This window comes from Sceloporus occidentalis, unplaced genomic scaffold (genome assembly GCF_023333645.1).
Source record: "Sceloporus occidentalis isolate IW3139 unplaced genomic scaffold, rSceOcc1.0.p SCAF_1, whole genome shotgun sequence".
In the NCBI taxonomy this organism is placed as follows: Eukaryota; Metazoa; Chordata; class Lepidosauria; order Squamata; family Phrynosomatidae; genus Sceloporus; species Sceloporus occidentalis.
The window spans coordinates 34,357,650-34,379,014 of NW_028316981.1; the positions used below are offsets into that span (position 1 = coordinate 34,357,650).

The window sequence follows — 21,365 nt, forward strand, 5'->3', positions numbered from 1 at the left end:
AACTTTGTTGAAAGTCGTCTCCCCCACAGACAGTGTCTGGAGGCTGTCGTACTTTGCCCACATCCTGAGAAGGCACCTGTCGCTAGAAAAGACAATACAGTAATGCTAAGAAAGGTAGTGGAAGGCTAATGTAACTTAGCATGCCAGATGGATAGACTCAATCAGCAGAAAACTAGTAAATTGCCCTGGGGTAAAGGCTGTTTACCCCAGTGTCGGGCCGGATCCTCTGGATCCATGTTGGGCAGGCAGGATTGGACCTACCTGCGGTTTTGGCCTGCATCGTCTGAACTAGAGGCACAAGGGAACACGGGTCTTTTGGTCCTTCCCTCAGAGTAGTTTGGGCAGGGCAGGAACGTAAGGAGGAGCCTAGAATGGGCATGTATGTCATACTTTGTGTTCAGCCTCCAAAAGAGCTGCGCTCGGGGAAAAAAGGAGTTTGCTGTAGGAAGCAGTATAGCTCAGATGCCTAAAATTGTGCGTCTCTGGTTAAATAACTTTTAACGTGTGTGGAGTTTAGGGTGCGAGGAAAGCCTAGGCGAGGAGACTAGTGACGGTTCTTTGTTGTTGTTTGCCTTCAGGTCAGTTGTGACTGCTTTATCACACTAGGGGGCAAACAGGATTTAAACAAGACTTAAACAGGAAATGCCTGACGTTTATCACACAACATTTACTGTTTAACTTTCGTTTAAATCTCGTTATAAAGCAGTGACTTATAGCAGCTGTAAGGTGACCCTGTCATGCTGTTTCCTTGGCAAGATTTGGTCAGAAGGGGTTGCCTTTGTCTTCATCTCAGACTGAGAAAGTGTGACTCCTCCAAGGCCACCCAGTAGGCTCCCATGGCTGAGCAGGCATTCAGCACCTGGCCTTCCAGGGAGGGACCTAGTCCATTACACCAGACGGACCGGGTGTCTGGCAGCTGCTTTGGTTTGTTGTCTCCCATTGCCAGAGTCAGCATGCCCTGTATTCAGGGATGGTGGGCCTTGTAGTCCAAACCTTTGTGTGGCTATGAGATTGGTAGGGGTGCACTGTGTGTGTTCAGCAATTTTATACTTCACCAATGGAAACTAGATGTGCCACCTAATAATAAATAAATAAATAAACCTGATGAATGTAGGCATTGGCTTGTTTCTGTTACAGACCAGAACAGCCATCCAGTGTTGCTTACTGAGCTTCAAAAAAAATGTGTGTTGATAGGATATTCCATCAGTTTAACTGACATTTTTGTTGAGAGTTCAGAAATGTTGATCTTGGAAAATGTTACCCCCATCAACCCCCCCCCCCCCCCGCCCCCAATATCTACTTGCTGTATCAACTCCAGTCTTCTGTGAGCTTGGATGGAAGGCAGACAACAAGGCTTTGGCCTCAAGCTACATGCTGTAAGCACTTGGATCACCTCCTGAGCGGAAGTATTGGGACTGGAGAAAAAACTTTCCTTTCTCTTTAGAGCAGCGGTTCCTAAACTTTGGTCCTCCAGGTGTTTTCGACTTCAGCTCCCAGAAGCCCAAGCCATATTAGCCAGCAGTCAGGAATTCTGGGAGCTGAAGTCCAAAACATCTGGAGGACCAAAGTTTGGCAAACACTGTTTTAGAGGATGTTTGGGCCTTGATAATTAGGATATTTTGTGGCTTGCAAAAATTCTAAACTCCTGATGTTTGTGATAGCATTGTTGTTGTTGTCTGCCTTCAAGTCAGTTCTGACTTACAGCTGCTCTAAGGTGACCCTATCATGGGGTTTTCTTGGCAAGATTTGTTCTGAGGGGGTTTGCCATTGCCTTTCCCTGAGGCTGAGAGCATGCGGCTTGCCCAGAGTCACCCAGTGGGTTACATGACCAAGCTGGGAATTGAACCTTGGTCCCCAGAGTCATAGTCTAGTACTCAAACCACTACGTCACGCTGGCTCTTGTGATAAGATAGGCTGTCATTCATAACATACAGTTGTAATCAGTGGGCACAAATGTGGTACAGGTCCCCAGCACATTAGGAAAAAAATATTCTTGTCCCATGCCAGGGAGCCTGAGAAACATATGGATGTTTACTTGACACCATGTTTAATGGGATTAGTTTCATGTAGGGTTTTTTTTTTTTTATCAGGTTGCAGCTTTAAAGATTGAAACGTTTGAGTGGATGACGCCTAGATCAGGATTGTAAGATTTCCCAGACCTTACAGGCAAGCAGGAACCTTCCCATTTAGAGTTCAAGTTGTGTTGTGAACGCTGTTTTTCCAGCTTGTTCACTAACAAAACCTGGTTTATAGTATTTTTAGATGCCTCATCTTTCCACTCCTGGAATTGCTTGCTTGCTTGGTTGGTTTAACAAAACAGGTTTTATACTTGAAGTGTTCCTTGGTTGTCACTTTACCAGGAACGTCTTGTGAGCTGTTTAGGCTTTGTTTTCTTTCTCAGTCTATGTTAATAGTTGAGGCATCTTTTTAAAGATAATTGGATTGAATGTAATTATATCAGAATTTTCAGATCCTGACACAAATAATGAAATCTGTAGTACATATTATACCCTGTGTGTTTTTGTAATTAGCACATTCCTGTGTACAGTATCTATGAAGATAATGGCAAAATACTAAGCAGGCCTTGTAAAACTTTGCAAACCTTGTTTGCTAGCTTTGAGATATGGAAGTTGAGCAGTGAAGCTTCTTTCTCAATACAGAATTGCTCTTCACAGTAGGCAAACCAGTATGGTTTAAACAATAAATATAACATGTTGCTACTTGTGGCTAGGATACTTCAGAATTTGAGCCCAGACAGACAGGCTAAATGAAGCGGCTTCCAGCTGCTTTGGAGGCATGCTGCTTAAACGATGCATGCCTCCAAAGTGTCTGGAAGCCGTGGCAAAACCACACCAGATCAAAAAGACGCCAGGACAAATGCAACAAGTCCTGGTATCATTTGATAAAATCTGGCTTGTTACATTTGCAAACCTTCTAGTATTAATGAAATATGGTTTGTTAATCACCCACAAACCAAGGTCTGGGCCATGACTTGGCATGGCTATTAATGGCCTGCAACAATAAATGGTGGCTTATTATGTCCAAACCCATAATTAGGATTTGATCTTAGCTCATTTCCCCATCTCCAATTATTGAGACAGGAGCTGAAAATTATAGTCAGACAAGCAAATGAGACCTAGGATAGATGAGCCATTGTTGAGTTGACAGTTATGCAGTTTGTAGTTTAAGTAGCAAACTAGTTAACATAAGCAGTGACTTAGTGTGATAGTAAACATACTTAGTCTGGTTGCAAGTTGTGGAAAAAACAAAACTAGCAAACAAAACATAGAAAGTGTAAGAGGTTAAATCCAATGTTAATCCCAACTAAGGTTGACCCATTGAAATGAACAGGCTTTGTTTGTCACCACTTAAATAAGTACCACTGATTTCATTAGATTTAGTTTATGATTTTTAATTTTTGTTTTCATGACCAATAATTAATGGATGCAGCTGTTCTTGTTCATTGTGTAGTGTAATATTTCATATTGGTGTTGTAGTCCCTAAGATATGTAGACAATTGCCATGAGTTGTTTGATGGAAAAAGATATGAGGTGACTCTACTTATTCCGGCTAGTATGTCATGTAGTCTGTGGGAAGACATCTTAATACCTGTTAGCATGCCTTAAGATCTCTCCTGCAATTAAGAACTGCTCCCAGTGGTTGCAATCTATGGAATATGACTTACTTCTTGATCCACGACAGTTGTCAGCTATAACTTTCCTTTTAGCTGTATGTTAAGTCCATTTATTTCAATATTTCACCAGAACAGAGCAAGTTTTCACAAACGTTGAACGGAACTCCTTCCTCAAGCACAGCCAGTGGTGGGATGAATCCCTCCCATGCTTGCAGCATTCTCCAGCAGCTCAAAACTATGTACGATGAAGGACAGCTAATAGATATTGTTGTGCAAGTGGATCATGGGAAAACCTTTTCCTGTCATCGGAACGTTCTTGCTGCAATCAGTCCTTATTTCAGGTATACTGCTATCTGTTACTAGACTACTGCTTTTATAATATGCATTTTTATAATACCTGGTAATCCAGGTTCCATATGTTAGCTACAAATTTTGAAGTAAACAGGATAATAATTCAACTGGGTGTTTGAAGTTGGATAACCATAGTGATGGGTTACAAGTTTTAATATGTTAGTTTCATTGATAATAGAGTTTGTGGGTTGTGTCATTGTTGCTGTTTAGGATTTGTATTAACGCTTCCTTGTCCCATGGAGAGTCTTATGTTGCATTTCGGTTTATTGCTTTATGGTAAGATATGGAGAAGAGTACTTTTTCTCACAACAACAACAGACTTTTTCTGCTAGCAGAGAAGGAGCCACCCTGGATGGGTTAACTCTAACTGATATGGGTCACATTGCTGGGCATACCCTCCTGTCAAAACATCTTGGCCTTTGCATTTGCACTCTTCTCTCCCTGATGCCTATTGAGCGCATGGACCCTATGGACCCTACCTGATATATGCCGCTCATTCCTCCAAGGAGGAAAGCACCCAAAAAGTCGGTGCCTCAGGCACATACTTGTGAAGATGATATTACCTCCTCTCCTGATATGTGAGCTAGCTTTTCTGCATCTGGGCATTCTGACATGGTGGAGAACTAGAATGACAGTGTGAAGGAAAGACACTTTGATAAAACAAATGATTTTGTTTCCTTTTTGTCTAACACCCTATCTACTTTGGATTTGTAGTCCACCAAACACAAGGTGATTCAATCTTCCTCCTTAAAAGAAGGGTGCCTATTTTCTCAGCCCAAGGTGGATTGGAATATTGTGCCCTTCCCTCTTGACTTGGAGAATCTAGCCAAGTTGGAGTGAAGTTTCACTCTGAAAGGCAGGAAGGTTAATCTGGCACAGTGGCTATACTCTGTATCTCCCCAGTTCATGGATTTTACTACAGGTTACTGTGACTGATGCCCCCATTTCCTCATGGGGGGACTAATACCTAAACAAAGACTCACTCTGTGCTTAAGATGTCCCATGAATCTACCGTGGAGGCCTTATCTATTTGTGCCTCTTCTACAGTGTCTCTCGTTTCCAGAACAGCTATCCTCTGGATTCAGGATCTCTTTGCCAACCCTGAACTGGATGAGAAGTCATTGCACAGGGCTCTCTCCATGTTGTATAAATGTTTTGCCTTTGTAGCTGATGCCACAAAGGACTCTTATCTGATTTTCAGCTGGTAGTATTGTGCCTATACAGTAGCATACAGGTTCATCTGGCTTAAGCATTGGCATGCAGATCAGCATTCCAGAGCAACTCTGGCTACAGTTCCCTTGATGGCTTTGTCCTGTTTGGGGAGAACGCCTTAAAGGACATCCTTGTGGAATCAAAGAATAATGCCTTCCTTTCAGAAAAATGAAAGCAAGTATCCAGCCAAAGCTTCAAATCAGTCCTTTCAAATTTTCTGTAGTTTTGGACAAGGTAGAAATTAATATCTAACCAGTGTTGAACAAATAAAACTTTCCCTTTCATGACTAGGAAATTACCGAAGGCAACACCAGGCAGGGTGTCAGTCTAATGGGGACCCAAAGCCCAACGTGTGATTGCAACACCAGGCAACAGGTTTGGTTGTCAGGGTTCCTTCCATCCTGGCAAATTTCCATGACAGCTTGATGGGTACTGAGGAGTATAGAACAAAGATATATCATGGAATTTATGATGACGCACAAAACCTGCTTTCTCCACTCTCTGACCTTAAAATTGCTGGGCAAAAACTCCCTTGTTCAACAGACATATCTCACCTATCCTTGGAGGCCATAAAGCTAGTTTTTGAAGAGGAAAAATTTACAGAAACATATTCATATTTCTTTATGGTATTGAAATGGGATGTGGGGATTCACCCTATTTTGGATCTGAAATTCATGGACAATTTTGTCAGACATAGGAGGTTCTGGATGGGGAGCCTCCAGTCCTTCCAAGAACAACTGTTTCTTTCTCCTTTCAGTAGATTCAATAGAAGTTTGCGTACACATTCTTGTGCATCCTTCTTTATGCAAATTCCTTTGTTTTTCTTTCCTCAGTGTCCATTGCCAGCTCAGAGCCTTGCCGTTTGGGTTAGCCTTGCCCCTCAGGGGTTTATAAAGCTCCTGATCAGTCTCATGGTTCACCTGAGACAGCAGGGCATCCATATCTTCCCTTTTTTGGAGTATCTTCTTCTCAGGTCTCCAAACCTTCCAGGCATTTGAAGATCTTGAAAGACCACTTTCCAGTGCCTGCATATTGCAGGTTCATGATCAATCACAAGAGAAGTCACCTATGCCCATCCAAATCCACCAGGTGCGTTCATAGACACACAAACAAGGTTGATTGCTCCATTTCCAGTGTGAAATCTCTCCATTTTTTCAGAGTCATTTGGTGAACCTGATGGCCCCTGCACATCTGCTGGGCCTCATGGTATCATGAGCAAGGTTCTACTGCAGGCCTCTTCAGTGGCTGTTGCGACCATTCCAGGTCCATATAGTTGCTCACCATCACATCAAGATTACAGTCAATATCAAGGTAGAAGAAGCTCAGGACATTCTTCTCTCGCCTTGGCCTCCAGGTTGCATGTATGCATTCTTCCTGTTATCTCAAGAGTTCTGAGCAAGATCAGAATAGAGCAAGCGCTTGTGGTGCTACTGAGTGACACAGGCATGGTTCTCACAGCTTCTGGTTCTAGCCATGCAGGGACCATGGTTCCTCTCCCATCTATTGTCACAAGGCCCAATCCTGCACCCAAATCTAGAGTAGCCTCACCTTCTGAAAAGGTGTCTTACAATAAACTAGATTGTTCAGACAAAGTCTTTATACCCTCCTTTCCTCCCATAATCCCACCATTAGGATTTACGAGCTTACTTGGAGAGCTTTCCACAGGTGGGTTAGAATAAAATCTCTAAATCTGGAGGTGAAAAAGGTTTTGGAGTTTTTGCAGTCGGGGTTAGACATGGGCCTTAACGCCCTACATAAGCAGATTTCACCTTTGGCTTCTTATCTTACTTCAGGTCCACAAGGGTCTGATACTTTCTCACCAACACATAAAGCGCTTCCTGAGATGAGCTTCCTGCATTATTTTCCTACATGGAGTCTTCATAAGGTCTTCAAAGACCTTACGAAAGCCCGATTTAATCCATTGCATTTGGTGTCCCTTTGCTTCCCCTCTCCCTCTGAAGGTTCTTTTTCTTGCAGTCATCACATTAGCCAGAATGATATCCAACTGACTGCTCTTTCTCTGGCCTCCTCTTGCTTTATGTTTGATGATGATTCTGTCTCTGTAGTTGAATCTAAATTTGCTGCATAAAGGGAACTCTTCTTTTCACCATTCCCAGCCTATGGAGCATCCTCCCTTTCTTCTGTGTCCTATTCTAGCCTTGGATAAGGAGTGGCACAAACTGGATGCCTGGAGAGTCTTAAAGATTTACATCTGGCCTAGGATTCTGAGGCTCTCTTTGGCGCGTTACAGACCGCCTGAAAGTGGTGGTCTGCCACCACCACCATTAACAGCACTGAGGAGCCCCAGCGGCCAAACCACGAGGCTCCCTGGCACCGCAAAAAAGAAGCGCCAAAATGGTGCTTCTTGTTGCAGCGCGCTAATGATGCCGCAAGACGCCAATGGCACACTCGCTGCGTCATTAGCGCCGCGCGGATGCTAAGCGCCCGCTACGTCAAGATGGCAGCGCCCGTGTAGAGCGGGCGGCACCATTTTGTACATCCCCAGGACGTACTAGGGTTAGGGGCTGCGTAAAGCACGCCCTTTCCTAACCCTAGTACATCCTGGGGACATACTTTACGCCCGTGCGGAACGGGCCTTTGTCTCCTTTCTTCCAGCTTTGCTGGACAAAAAGGTCTCAACCTCTGTGAGCCCTAGATGGCTTAAGGCATAGATTTTCATTGTATATGAATTGCTCATACTTCCTAAGCTACAGAGAGTTACAGCACACTCAACCTAATATCCTGCCACTTCAAGTGGCATATTTTGCCATGGAAGAGATTTGCAGAGAAGCTACCTGGACAACCCCCTTCCATTTTCACCAAACTATAAGTTGGATAGGTTTGCATCTCTTAGAGCCTTTTTTGGCAAGAAGGTCCTCAAGCAAGTAGTTCCCATCTAACTTTATGTTAGATTTTGTTCCCTTGCCACCTTTTCTGTCCCAGCACAGTAAATGCTTGGATAGGTCCCATTTCTGGATGGATCCTTCTCCATTGGCATAGGATGGTACATTGGGAACTTACTATGAAGGTCTGTTCTTGCCAAGGAGACATGCAGCCCCACCCTGTCAGTGGCAAGGGGTTTCTTCTATACTTTTCGTTCTGTCTCTGGCTTTTGCATGGGACTGAGTAGAGGAACTAGCAAAAGTTTCAGTTAAGACTATGTTATTCTTTGCCTTGCCTGGGCAGCAGATGAAGTTAACCAGTTCCTAGATGTCTCCTTCTCCTTGCTAAGAATAAATCTTTACAGTAAGTTCACAATGTACCATTTCCTAATCCTTTGAGTTTCTATGGAATATGTGGATGGTTAAAAGTCTGTTTTAGCTTCATTTTTACCTCTTGGATTAATTTGTGTTGGCTAATGTGCTAACACAGGATGACTTGGGACAGTCTCTACACACCTGATTGACAGTTACTAGCTCCTCTTGCAAGACTGGTGTATATACTCTTGTATAAGTCTGGAAATTTTAGTTTAAAAATTGACCCAAAAAACCTGGATTCATTTATCCATAGGTCATTGTAAGTACTGTATTTTAACTTATCAAAAAAGAAACATCCCCTTCTCTAAGTAGCATGGCAAAATATAATATAATAATACTTATTTATTTATACCCCGCTCTTCAGCCAAAGCTATTAGAGCAGCGTACAGTTTGTTAATTAGACATTTCCCTACCCTCAGGCTTACAATCTAAAAAAGACAAGACACAAAAGGAGAAGGGAATGGCAGTAGGGAAGGGGAAAAGTCCATCAGATCTGCTCTCCCTCGGAGGCCTGTTGGAGCTGGCTTGCCTTCCTTTCCCTCAAGATGGTGGATAGAGGGAGGGCTCTTCTTCTTTCAGGCAGGCCTGTTGGAGCTGGCTCGCCTTCCTCTCCCTCAACATGGTGGATAGAGGGAGGGCTCTTCTTCTTTCAGGCAGGCAAAAGGCAAGAGAATCCCTGGCACACCTAATAGAAGCGCTGACCCTCTGCGCTCTCTCTGGCTCAGTGGTGCTTCAGACCTTTTTAAATGCCTGGCTGAAAAAATGGCAGCTTTTTTGCTCCTCCCCTTAAAGCAATGTCGAGAGGAATTGTGCTTTGATGTATTTGAATAAGACATTTGTATATGTTTGTCACCTTTTCTGGGTTAGAACTGGGCAAATTTATTACTTTAAATTAAAGTCTGTAATCATTGCTAATGTAGTCACTATTTTCTTTGCTTTACGTTTTCATCCTTTTTGACGTGTGTTTTCTTTGCCCCGTCTATGTCTGGTCATCTCCCCCTTACGTTGCACAGCCATCATTTACTGTAGTTCCCTCCTCATCTATCCAGGGTGGCACTAACAGTTACGCCTGCTGGAAATTTGTATGTTCTCTGGCATCATTTTCCTTTGCTTTGCCCCTAAAATTTTACTCTCTTACCATGAGTCATATCAAAATCTTTAATTTTGGTCCCAAAACCTGCCTATATTTCCAGTGGGAGGAAAATGCAAAAAGGTTGCTTTCAAACACTGTGAGTTACTCCATATTGCATCAGAGCTCATCCAGCTTGTCATAATGTAAACACCTGTACTGGTTGTGCTGCAACCTAATTTTGTGCTCTTCACTATTTTGTGTATTACTCCTTGAGATAAACCTAGGCTTGTTAGTACAGGTATTCCTACTACAGTATACTGTTCATGTGTGTGTTTCTGTTTTCAATTCTTGGCTTGATGAACTTGCATAGCTATCTAATGTTGGGTTGTTACAGTATGCAAATATAATAGAACACTGAACTTACTGCTGCTGGAGCACCAAACTGTTTAGCATGCAGTATCGTTAACAGCTATGTAGGCAGCACTTAATAAGTAAGCAATTGATCTTCAGAGATTGCAAAACCTATCTTATTTACTACATGGTACAGTTCCTGCCCTGAGTAGTAGCATGTATATGTGCAAATTAGTTGGGACAGTGAGCTGCTAGTGGTGATGGTAAAGCACAATGGAGGATGAGCAAACAAAATTTCAGTTGCCTTGATTCGTTTTCTGAATTTCATTGATTCTGGTAACAATAACAAGGATTTTAAAATGGTTTGCTTCAGCACAAGCTACTAACAAAAAGTTTAGGTTTACTGTTGACATAATAACAGAACTTCATAACTGCATATTTTCTTTTTGCAGATCAATGTTCACTAGTGGCCTTACTGAGAGTACCCAGAAAGAGGTTCGGATTGTTGGTGTTGAAGCAGAGTCCATGCATTTAGTATTGAACTATGCATATACCTCCAGAGTAACACTGACAGAGGCCAATGTCCAAGCTTTGTTCACTGCAGCTAGTATCTTCCAGATCCCTTCTATCCAGGACCAGTGTGCTAAATACATGATCAGTCATTTGGACCCGCAGAACTCAATTGGTGTATTTATCTTTGCTGATCACTATGGGCATCAGGAATTGAAAGTCAGATCACAAGACTACATTCGTAAAAAGTTTCTGTGTGTCACCAAAGAGCAAGAGTTTCTCCAACTGAGGAAAGACCAACTCATAAGCATACTGGACAGCAATGACTTAAATGTTGATAAGGAAGAGCATGTCTATGAAAGCATTATAAGATGGTTTGAACATGAGCCCAACAAAAGAGAAGCCCACTTGCCAGAAATTTTTGCCAAATGCATCCGCATGCCCCTGTTAGATGAAGCATTCATAGAGCAAATTCCTCCAATGTTTGCACAGGCTATAGCCCAAAATGACGTACAGAAAGGACAAAGTAGTGCCAATGGCTATACCCAACGTCTTGGAATGACTGCTTCAGAAATGATCATCTGCTTTGATGCTGCCCATAAACACTCAGGAAAGAAGCAAACAGTGCCTTGTTTAGATTCTGTAACAGGGAGAGTCTTCAAACTATGCAAGCCACCCAATGATTTGCGAGAAGTGGGGATTCTTGTTTCACCTGATAATGACATTTACATTGCTGGAGGGTACAGACCAAGCAGTAGTGAGGTCTCCATAGACCACAGAGCAGAAAGTGACTTCTGGATGTATGATCATTCAGGCAATAGATGGATACCTAAAGCTCCACTACTTCGTGCCAGGATAGGCTGCAAACTTGTTCATTGCTGTGGTAAACTGTATGCAATAGGTGGTCGGGTTTATGAAGGAGATGGACGAAACTCACTGAAATCCGTGGAGTGTTATGATAGCCGAGAGAACTGCTGGACAGCTGTCTGTCCAATGCCTGTAGCAATGGAGTTTCATAATGCTGTGGAATACAAAGATAATATCTATGTTTTACAGGGTAAGATATTTGTGTGTGTAGGAGTATTTGGTGAAGTGACTAATCCTAGTTGTCTGAGTCACTACTCAAGAGTTCTCGATTGATGGCATGGTCTGCTCATATTATGTACTATAAGCAAAGCAAAGTTCCTGTATATACTCATGTATAAGTATAGAACTTTTTGGCAAAACATTGAACCAGAAAACCTGGGCCAACTTATCTATGGGTTAACGTAAATATACTGATCCTTCCACATTTGCAGCTTTGACTTTTGTGGCTTTGATTATTCACAGATTTTATAAATATGTTCTCTCAAGGAATATCTAGGTCCTCCAGTGCAACTCGGGTCAACTGTAGCCAAAAGACGAACTGAAGGGCTTAGAGATTCCTAGAGAGAACAATCCACTAGGCTTTTATGGCCCTTCCAGCGCAATTCTGTGGTCAATGTCTGGCAGATGTTGACCACAGAGTTGCACTGGAGGACCTAGAGATTCCCAGAGAAGTGTTCTCTCAGGTAAAAAAATAGTGTTCTTTGTTGTTTGTGTTTTTTCCACATTCACAGTAATCCTGCGAATGTGGAGGGAAAAAGGTGAGAGCTTGGTCCATCTTGGGAGAACCCAAAAGAAGCACTGACCCACTCTACTCTCTCAGTCAATGCACAGCTGGTGATCTTTTTGAAAGCCTGTGTGGGAAAATGGTGACAGTGGCAGTTCTTTGGCGCTTCTCTCAAAGAAGCACAGGAGGAATCAGGATTTGAAGAAGACATTTGTATATGTTTGTCAGGGTTAAAATTAGGCAAAGTTATCACATTAAATTAGGGAGTCCTGGTGGTGCAGTGCTTAAATGCCAGTACAGTGCTCCCGCATCATACGTGGATGCATTATACGCTGCTTTCAGCATATGCTACAAGCAGTGCCAGAAAAAGCGGTGCCACACAACAGGAGAAACAATGGCGCGCATGCCCGTGGTGCACACACCACCACCGCCCCACGTCGTCGTGAGCATGAGCCCCATTACTTGTAATGGGAATCAAGCATACATGCTACTTCTTTTACGCGGAGGGATCTGGAATGGATCCCCGCATAAAAGACAGGCGCACTGTACTGCAGCCACTCACTCACAAAGTTGTAAGTTGGATACCAGCCAAGGACTTCAAAGTTGAATCAGCCTGGCATCCTTTCAAGGTCGCTAAAATGAGTATCCACCTTATTGGGCACAGTTAGCTTACACATTGTAAACTGCTTAGAGACTTCTTAATTCAGTATGAAGTGGTATAGAAATGTAGATGCTATTGCTATTAAAATTAAAGGCTATAATCACTTCTAACATAGGGGCTGAACAAACTGGCATAAAGAGCCAGCTTCAGGGTGGTGTGGGGGTGTGGTGACCACATACTGCCTGGCCCAACTCCACCCCAAACTGGCATCATGCTGCCCACTCGTCCAGATGCCGGGCAGCATTGGAAAGCTCCTACGGCTCAGCAGTTACATGCTGCATGCGCGGAGAAGAGCTGTGATGGTGGCAAAAGGGGTGCCTTTTTTCTTGTGCAAAAAGCCTGCTCTTTGGGTGTCAGGAAAAGGCTGGATTGGGACTGCGGCGTGTGGTTGCTGCGACCCCGATCTGGCACACAAAGGGGCAGCATGACGCCATCCCTTTAGGAATTTTGTAAGTTATTTGGCATCCTTTTCTTTTGCTTTATCTCTTAGATCCTTTGTTACATGCCCCTAAGTTTTACTCTTGACTTATCCACGGGTCATATCAAAATCCATAATTTTGGCCCTAAAACTTGCTCTCGACTTATACATGAGGTTGACTGACAGTTGAATATATACAGTAAATCACTCCATGGTGTAAGTTGCATATTTTTAACCATGATAAAGGTTTGATGTTGTTAAGTGTTTCAGACTATAATTCATAATTCAAAAGAGGGGAAGATGGTGTATCTGTAGATTATACGAAGGTCTTCTGTGAAAATTTCTTGCGGGATCATAGTAGAATTTACTGGGGCTGCTGTTTGTATCAAGAAGTGTATAAAATGTTAGGAAGCTTGTGAGCAGCAGTGTTAACTGGGCCATAGTTCACTGGAAGAGCCAATGGCTTGCATTGCATGCATGAGTTCCCTGGCATTATCAGTGAAAAGGGCCTTGAGTAGTAGGCTTGGCAAATATCTGTCTTTGGCTGAGGGGTTTGAAAGCTTCTGCCATTCACAGAACACAGCGTTGCATACATGGACCAGTGGGTTGGCTCTTTATGAGGAAGCTTTGCATATTTACATTACCCTTTGTGCAAATGAAGCATTTTGTGCAATGCTTAGACCTTTAAACCACCACTCTCTACCAGTTTCTTCGTCGTTTGCATTATTTGGTCTTTTCTCCATGTCCTTACCTTATTTGTTCATCTCAGCGACAAACACGCTGTAAGCTTTATAGTCCTGGTGTGCAGTATTTTATTTTAAATAATACTAGGGGTAGTCTGAGCTGGTTTAGGATTGTGGCATTGGGACTTTTAAAACTTTTTCTCTCCACTGTTGTCTCTGTTAGAAGAGGTATGGAGTCTACTTGATACTCATTGGCCTGTTACAGACAGCTAAAATAAAGCTGCTTCGAGTCACAGTGGAGGTATGGTGTTTCAATGATGCATGCGTCCTAAGAGTCCAGAAGCCACATCAAAGCCATGCTCCAGTCCTTAGGGCTGGAGTGTGGCTTTGGTGCGACTTCTGGACTCTTAGGACGCATGCATCATTGAAACACCATGCCTCCACTGTGACTCGAAGCAGCTTTATTTTGGCTGTCTGTAACAGGCCATTGTTTGAGGAAAAGTACCTGCAGGTGCCAGTGGTGAACAGCAGGCACAGGGGTCACCTGATTTTGATTCATGGTGGTAGAAGAAATTATTAGTGCTTCTCCCTTCGTAGCAGGTTCCTAATCTTGCTTGCACCTTGCCACACCTATTCATTTTAAATCTTGCTCAGTAGCTGAGCTTGTGATGTCACATCCATTTTGGCTTTGGACACAATGCTTTGTGTAAAAAACAAAAACAAAACTACATTTGTTTGTTTGTTTTCTTTCCAACGAATTACAAGGCTTCCAGTGAGAATGTACTAGCTTCACAGTCCAAACGTGTGAACCAAAAGCTCTCATGGCTCTCTGCAGATTTATAAAATGTTTAGTCATATGACAGAGACCTGCTGAGAAATGAAGGTTCTTGCTGGTCTGAGGACAATTTGTGGTTATCAGGAAAGTCGTGATTTATGAGCCTCAGTTAAATGTCTAGTGGACCAGGACACAGAGATTTTATTTCATGTGAGCTAATAAATACTGATAATATAAGTCTGTGTGGAACAGAATGAACAATGTGAAACGTTAATGTGAATGCATATAAGTGGGGTGTGAACATATCTAGTGGCCTTATCCAGAATGAAGATGAACTGATGTGTGTAGAAGTGTTTCTTTAAAGACATAGATTCTATTCTGGGTGTTATGTGTCTGATGATCATAAATGTGTGAGGAATTCTGTTCTATGTGGAAGATGTAGTGATAAGGTACTTGAGATACCTAAATAAATTGTAGAACTTATGTATGTGATGAAGTGATGGCAGCGCACTCCCTCCCGTGCTCAGGTGTATTCTGTATTGATGAAAACATGGCGCTCCTTCCAGTAAAGTACTGGATTAAAGAAGCCTTGGTAAGGTTGTCAGCAAACTTTGTATACTGTCCCTTGTAAATTGGAGAGAATGTGGTTATTGTGAAATGTTTCAACAAACAAGCAAAGCACTATATTCAATCTGTTTTAGGAACTTAAATCCATTCCTTCCAAAGAATCTCCATCTTTTATCACTGCATAATGATTCAAGGAAAGAAAAAACATCCTGCTGTGGCTCTCTGCATTTCTGCTTTGTGGTTTTCATGTACTACTTAAGTCATTGAATTGTTTCGTTCAAAACATAGGTATGCCTGTTGGCAGCCTATATTTGCAGTAGGTTATGCTAGTGTGCTCCAGTAATTGCTTCCAAATTGATAAAAGTCATCATGGTTGGCGAAGGAGGTTCTTCCAAAAGGTAACACAAATTAATCTCCAGTTAGACATCATGTGTTAATGTGTAGTATTGTTGATCATATTTCATTCATTTATATGTAAATACATATTTTCTCCTGTCACCAAGACAAAACAATTGTCCTCTTTGAACACAAAAATATTACATGCAAAAGTAATCTGGCTTTCTTACTGGAGTGCTAACGTCTGATAAATTCCAGTATTTATAAATATAAATGCTCCTGATATGACTGAGTAGATACTAACAAAGTCATAACTTTCCAGGAGAAAGGCAGCATATAAATTAATTAAATAAAAATAAAATAACATAAACTGATGCTAGTCTTAAGTGTGAATTTTGAATTAGAACTTAAAACAAGTTTTTACTGTGGAATGGACTCACTAAAGTCCACTAGGCTTGTTGTTGTGTGCCTTCAAGTCATTTCTTGGGGTTTTCTTGGCAGAATTTGTTTAGAGGGGGTTTGCCCTTGCCTTTCTCTGAGGCTGAGAGAGTATGACTTACCCAAGGTCATCCAGTGGGTTTCCATGGCTGAAGGAGGATTCGAACCCGAGTTTCCCAGTATCCTAGTCCAGTGCTCAAACCACAACACCACGCAGGTTCTGCTCCACAGCAAAATATTGATAATGCTCTTAAGCAACTATATTATTGCAATAATCTAAGACATCCATCATGCTGAATCTATTACAGGCAAACTCTTAATTTTTTTTGAAAAAAAATCTTCACTTTTTTTCCTTTTAACATTTTGGTTTGTCTTTCTTTCTGTTCTTAGGAGAATTTTTCCTCTGCTATGATCCTCAAAAAGATTACTGGGTTTTTTTAACTCCCATGACTGTGCCTAGGATCCAGGGTTTGGCAGCTGTCTACAATAACTCCATCTACTACATTGCTGGAACCTGTGGAAACCATCAGCGTATGTTTACCGTAGAGGCCTATGACATTGAATTGAACAAGTGGACTCGAAAGAAAGACTTTCCGTGCGATCAGTCCATTAATCCATATATTAAACTTGTTGTCCTCAAAAATAAGCTCCATTTGTTTGTTCGAGCCACTCAAGTCACTGTTGAAGAGCACGTCTTCAGAACCAGCAGAAAGAATTCTCTTTATCAGTATGATGAAGTTACTGACCAGTGGCATAAAGTGTACGAAACTCCAGATAAGCTCTGGGATCTTGGACGTCATTTTGAATGTGCTGTTGCTAAATTGTATCCACAGTGTCTTCAGAAAGTTATTTGACTCTAGTGGTTTTTTTTACCCCTCCTTTCATTGGTAAAAGGCCTTAGTGACTGGTATTAATGCTAGCAGAAAAATCTGTTTTTAACAACAACAACACAACTCCAATTTTGTCAGTATTTATGTAAGCTAAAATGGATGGCTTTTTTCCTTTTTTCTTTTTACATGGGGATGGGTGCTGTTTAAAGGTTGCAGTGGGGAGAAGAATTAGTAGCTTAGTTTCCTAATGGATGTTTTTCTGCGGAGTAAGGTGGGTTATGAAGTGCAATTATCAGCATTTTCTCTGCTAGAGTCATTTGATCATGTTCTAGAGTGACAGTTTGATTAAAAGCAAGAGTAGATGGATTGGAGGGTAACTATGCACTCCAGTACAGCAAATCTAACACGAATAGCTAGGGTGAAGAGAGCAAGTTTGAAGTGACTCCTTATTTAAAATACGGGTAAAATCTGAGGCAATATCACTTGTTTGCTGTGATTTAGTGACACTAAAAAGGCAAATACCCGGTCCTTATACCTCTTCTGTGTGTATAATGGTACTGAAATATTTCATGTTTATACACTGTGGTAGCTTCTGAAGATGTTGCAGCAGAACATAAGCTACCATTAAAAAAAAGAGAAGGCCTACTTGAAGTGGCGGCATTGCTTCTCTTCTGTGAGCTTAATGTGTGTGATCTTCTCTTCATAATCTTCCAGTGGCGTTACAACAGTCCTTTCCTATTGTAGAGCTTCATAAACAGTGAAATATGGTGGTCACTCCATTAAGGGCTTAAACCCAATGGTGCTAGTACATTTTTAATACTTGTAAGTTGAAATGGGTCAAATGGAATTGCCAATGTAAGGCAGTCAGTTAGTATTAACGTCTCTAGTCTTAAGCATGTTTCTTGCTGCTTTGTGTGTAAACTCCTATTTTATTTGAATTTGTGGAGCTAGTTCTTAAGTAGAATAAGAATGGGCTAAGTAAACATAAAGACTGTTTTGGGGGGAATTGTTCCATCATTTAGAAGGTTAAGCACTCAATGCACTTTTTGTCTATTCTTCAGTAACTTTGACAATGCAGTTTAAGACACTTCTAATCAGCCAAACCAGTTTGAGTTATCCAGCAATCCTGTGTCTGCTTATCTTGGAGTAAGCCTTATTGGGCATAATAGAACATACTTTCAAGTAAACATGCATAGGGTTGCACTGTGATACAGGTGGTTATTGGGAGCATACTACTGGACCATTTTGCAGCAACATGGCTTGCAGACTTATCACCTTGTCTTCCCTTCTGTTACTGTTTTGCCATGTGATTGATTTGCACCTGGTGAATTCTGATATAACAGTGAATCTAATGTAAAAACAGTTCTGGCTGTTTCCAGTACCTTTGGAGTTTCCCGATTGTTGCCTAGCCTTCAGTTGTTTCTGGAGTTATGTGAATGTTTGCACTACTGAGCTTCTTTGTGATCCAAGCATAGCCACTTCTGCAAGTCAGTAGCTTGTGACATTACATCTAAGATATATTTGAAGTAACTGAGTAAGACTTTGTATTTTACAGAGCTCTAATTAGTCTTACTGTGATGGTTTTAAAAGTCTAATGGTATCTCTTAACCTGTGATATTTTTCTTTGTCATGGATAAGAAGCTGAGGAGCACAATTGCTCAAGAGCAAAATTTCATCTTGGTTCAGTTTAAGTTTTGCTTTAAAAGATGACTTGTGTCCGAGAATGCTAGTTACTTTTGACTTACTAGTTAAGTCTGTCAAACTGTGGTTTAAGAAATTAAATGTAAAGCAGTGTTGTTTCAGTCAATATGGTCTGTTTGTCCCCAGTAATATTTTGTGTTCATATGATCCCACTTGGCTTTTTACATTTTAAATCTTGCACAATATATTGAACACAACTGTGAAACAAAAAGGATCATAAAACCTCATTCCGTCACATACCTCATCTTCCAGAGATTCAGCAAGCAGCTTTTTCTTTGGGCTTCTTCAGACACCATGCTGGAGGTACGTAGTCTGGACATTGAGATAAAATATCTGTAAGTATCTGAAATGATGTGGTTAAATTCTTTTTGTTGCCACTTGACCACTCTTGGTATCAGGCTAATGAAGAATATGTGGTTAGTTGCAGTTTACTTAATGCTTATGTCCTCTTATTTAATCTGAAACAATACAGCCTCTCACGCAGCTCTTATCTCAGTAGCACTTGGATTCTCAGTTTGGGAGTATCGAAGATGCAAAACTCCGTAGTTAACCATTTCCAGCATCTGATTCTGCACCTGACCTTCTGTGCAACTAATTGGAAATGTAAATACCGTTCAAATGGTTTGGGGTTCAGTTCAGTACTTCAGGGTGTGTGGCATGTCCCTGTAAGCAGAAACAGTGGGAAAAGAATGGAGAGCAGTGGATTCTCCAGATTTTGTAGAATTAACTCCAGGGCTAAAATTATCAGGTGTACTAAGATCCTGGGTTGTGTGGTCTGTGACAGCTAGTCTGCTATCTTAGCTGTGAGTCCTTGTGTTTTCTCTGAATAAAAGACTAAGGTTTTGATGTCTCAAGTACAGTTGTGGATTTTAAAATAAGGTGTTCCCCCTCCCCGAGTTGGCTTGTCACATGTATGATTGTCCAGTTTTCTTCTTGTTTAGTTGGCTATATTTATGCTGTTGTAAGCCTTGTAGCTGCAAACCTTTTGAAGCATCCGCCTTTAAATGTTGCATTAGGTGTTTTTTTTTTTTTTTGCAAAAAGAAAAAAAAGTGTTATATACCTTTCAAAAATATTCAGTTGATAAATCTTTTACAAGAGTGACTGCTGCTTCTTGACAATCTTTCTGTATTTATTTAGTGGAAAGTTCAATCTGACTTGAAGTTTAAGAAATTAGCTTAATTTAGTAAATGACGCTGTCATGTGATGTATAGAAATGTAGTATGCTGTGGTTCAGTCTACAGTAGTTTTGTTCTTTTCATTTTTTAAAATCTGCACTAAATACAAAGAACTTTGTCTAACCATTCACACTCTGGGGATGGGGGAGTGTTTGATTGTAGCGTCCTGGAAGGCTAACTCTTGAAATATTTGCCATGAGGGTGGAATATATTGAGTCGTATGCATGAGTAATTATTTAAGCAGTAATATTAACTTTAGTTGTTTACATGCTTTTAAATTATCCAGTGAGAGTTTACCAGCGCAAAGTTGCTTCTGAAAAATCTGATTTTAAAACAACCCTGCACAACTTATCAGCAGACAACAATTTCACTGAAGTTACCATCATTGTGCTGATCTGTGTGTAGTTTCCTTTTCTCTTTCTGCCCATCTTTTTTGCTGCTCATATTAGCTTCTTGAGGCTTCACTCTTCTTTTAATGCTTTTTAAAAAAAGGCTTGGAGAAAGCCTGTTTTCCCTCTTGAGCTTGTTGACTTGAAGGCAGAGTCCACCAGGCACTGCTGATGCACATTATCTACAGCTTTGCATGTGACCCATGATATTGAAGCAGGGATCTGCAGCACCACTGGAGTCCGGTGGGCTACTGCCATAGCTGGCAGTGCTCTACACTTGTGGTGCATGTGGCTTGTGTAATATCAGCAATCCTTGTGTTTCAAAATCTGGGCAAGAATGGCATCAGATGTTCAGTGCTCAGGTATGTCAGTAAGAAGTACTGTAGTCCTCCGAGGGCAAACGTGGATTTTTAAACATTTTGCCATAATTGCACAATTTTGCATTTTTACTTAATGTCATGTTAATTTTCTTAAAATAAACTTGATAAAATTTAGTTGGATCCAGTGGTTTTATTTCCTTTGCTTGCTCAGTTTGGGAAGGCTGTGATCTGTATCAATAACTAACATTTGGGACTTTCTGCCTTCCAAAGGCTGGTTCATACAAGGTTATAGTCACATCTTTCCCCTGCTTTCCACTTGGAACTCTTCTTCAAGAGCATCCCTGAAATCTTCCCCACAAGAGGACGCTGCCACTCTTTAGCTCAAATATAGAACTTTTGCAGTCCATTGCTAGAGGAAACCCTCTGACAAAATATATGAAAAACTGGCAAATATTGAATAGTTTATTGTGGGAGAAGGAAAATCTTAGTTTTGTTAATGATGTGAAATACAATCAAGTTAAAATGGGAGGGCTTGCAATTCCTAGTTTATAGAAATATTATTTTCATTTCATTGGTGTAACTCACTAAGTTTATTAAATCTAGTGAAATAGTATGGGTTCATATTGAAAAGGGCATTTTAGGTATAGCTGATGCCTTTATCTTTAATGATTTTCAAGAAAAAAAATTAAGTAGATTGAGAATCCCTTTCTGTTTGAGATGTTCAGGATAGGTTTTACTCATATTAAAATGTGCTCCCATCTGAATACAGCCTGATTTTCATCAAGGTGGTAAATTTAACCAGTTTGTCATTTGGAAAGAGAAAAGAGTTGTAGGTTTAGAGATCTGTTTATAAATCGTAAACCAACATCAGAAGAACAACTAGCAAAGAAAGAAAGAGAGCGAGAGAAGAGAAGAATATATCCCTAGTTGACTGAACAAATTTCATGTCCTTGTGTTTGCCTCTTGGTTATACAAGGAAACATGCTGGTCCACTCTGCTCCCCTACAACCTTTGAGATATAGTGCCTTGATACTACTACTAGAACTAAGGGGCTTGCCTCAGATTTATAAAACAATTATTGAGGCTATACATG

The 21,365-nt window shown here is 41.2% G+C and overlaps 1 protein-coding gene across 3 annotated transcripts in view; it reads left to right on the top strand.

Moving 5' to 3' along the window:
* LOC149321301 (kelch repeat and BTB domain-containing protein 8) overlaps window positions 1-20,446 on the top strand; it is a 21,787-nt gene extending 1,341 nt beyond the window's left edge. The window contains exons 1-4 of one of the 3 annotated variants that reach the window (XM_089519222.1): window positions 1-114; window positions 2,091-3,975; window positions 10,330-11,444; window positions 16,247-20,446. The exon at window positions 1-114 is cut by the window's left edge and continues 330 nt beyond it. In XM_089519222.1, the coding sequence (XP_089375348.1) occupies window positions 3,827-3,975; window positions 10,330-11,444; window positions 16,247-16,710 (1,728 nt within the window). In that variant the 5' untranslated portion in view covers window positions 1-114; window positions 2,091-3,826 and the 3' untranslated portion in view covers window positions 16,711-20,446. The remainder of the gene's footprint in view (window positions 115-2,090; window positions 3,976-10,329; window positions 11,445-16,246) is intronic. The other 2 variants (XM_089519231.1, XM_089519213.1) reach the window with 2 other exon arrangements.
* Window positions 20,447-21,365: the final 919 nt, after the last annotated feature.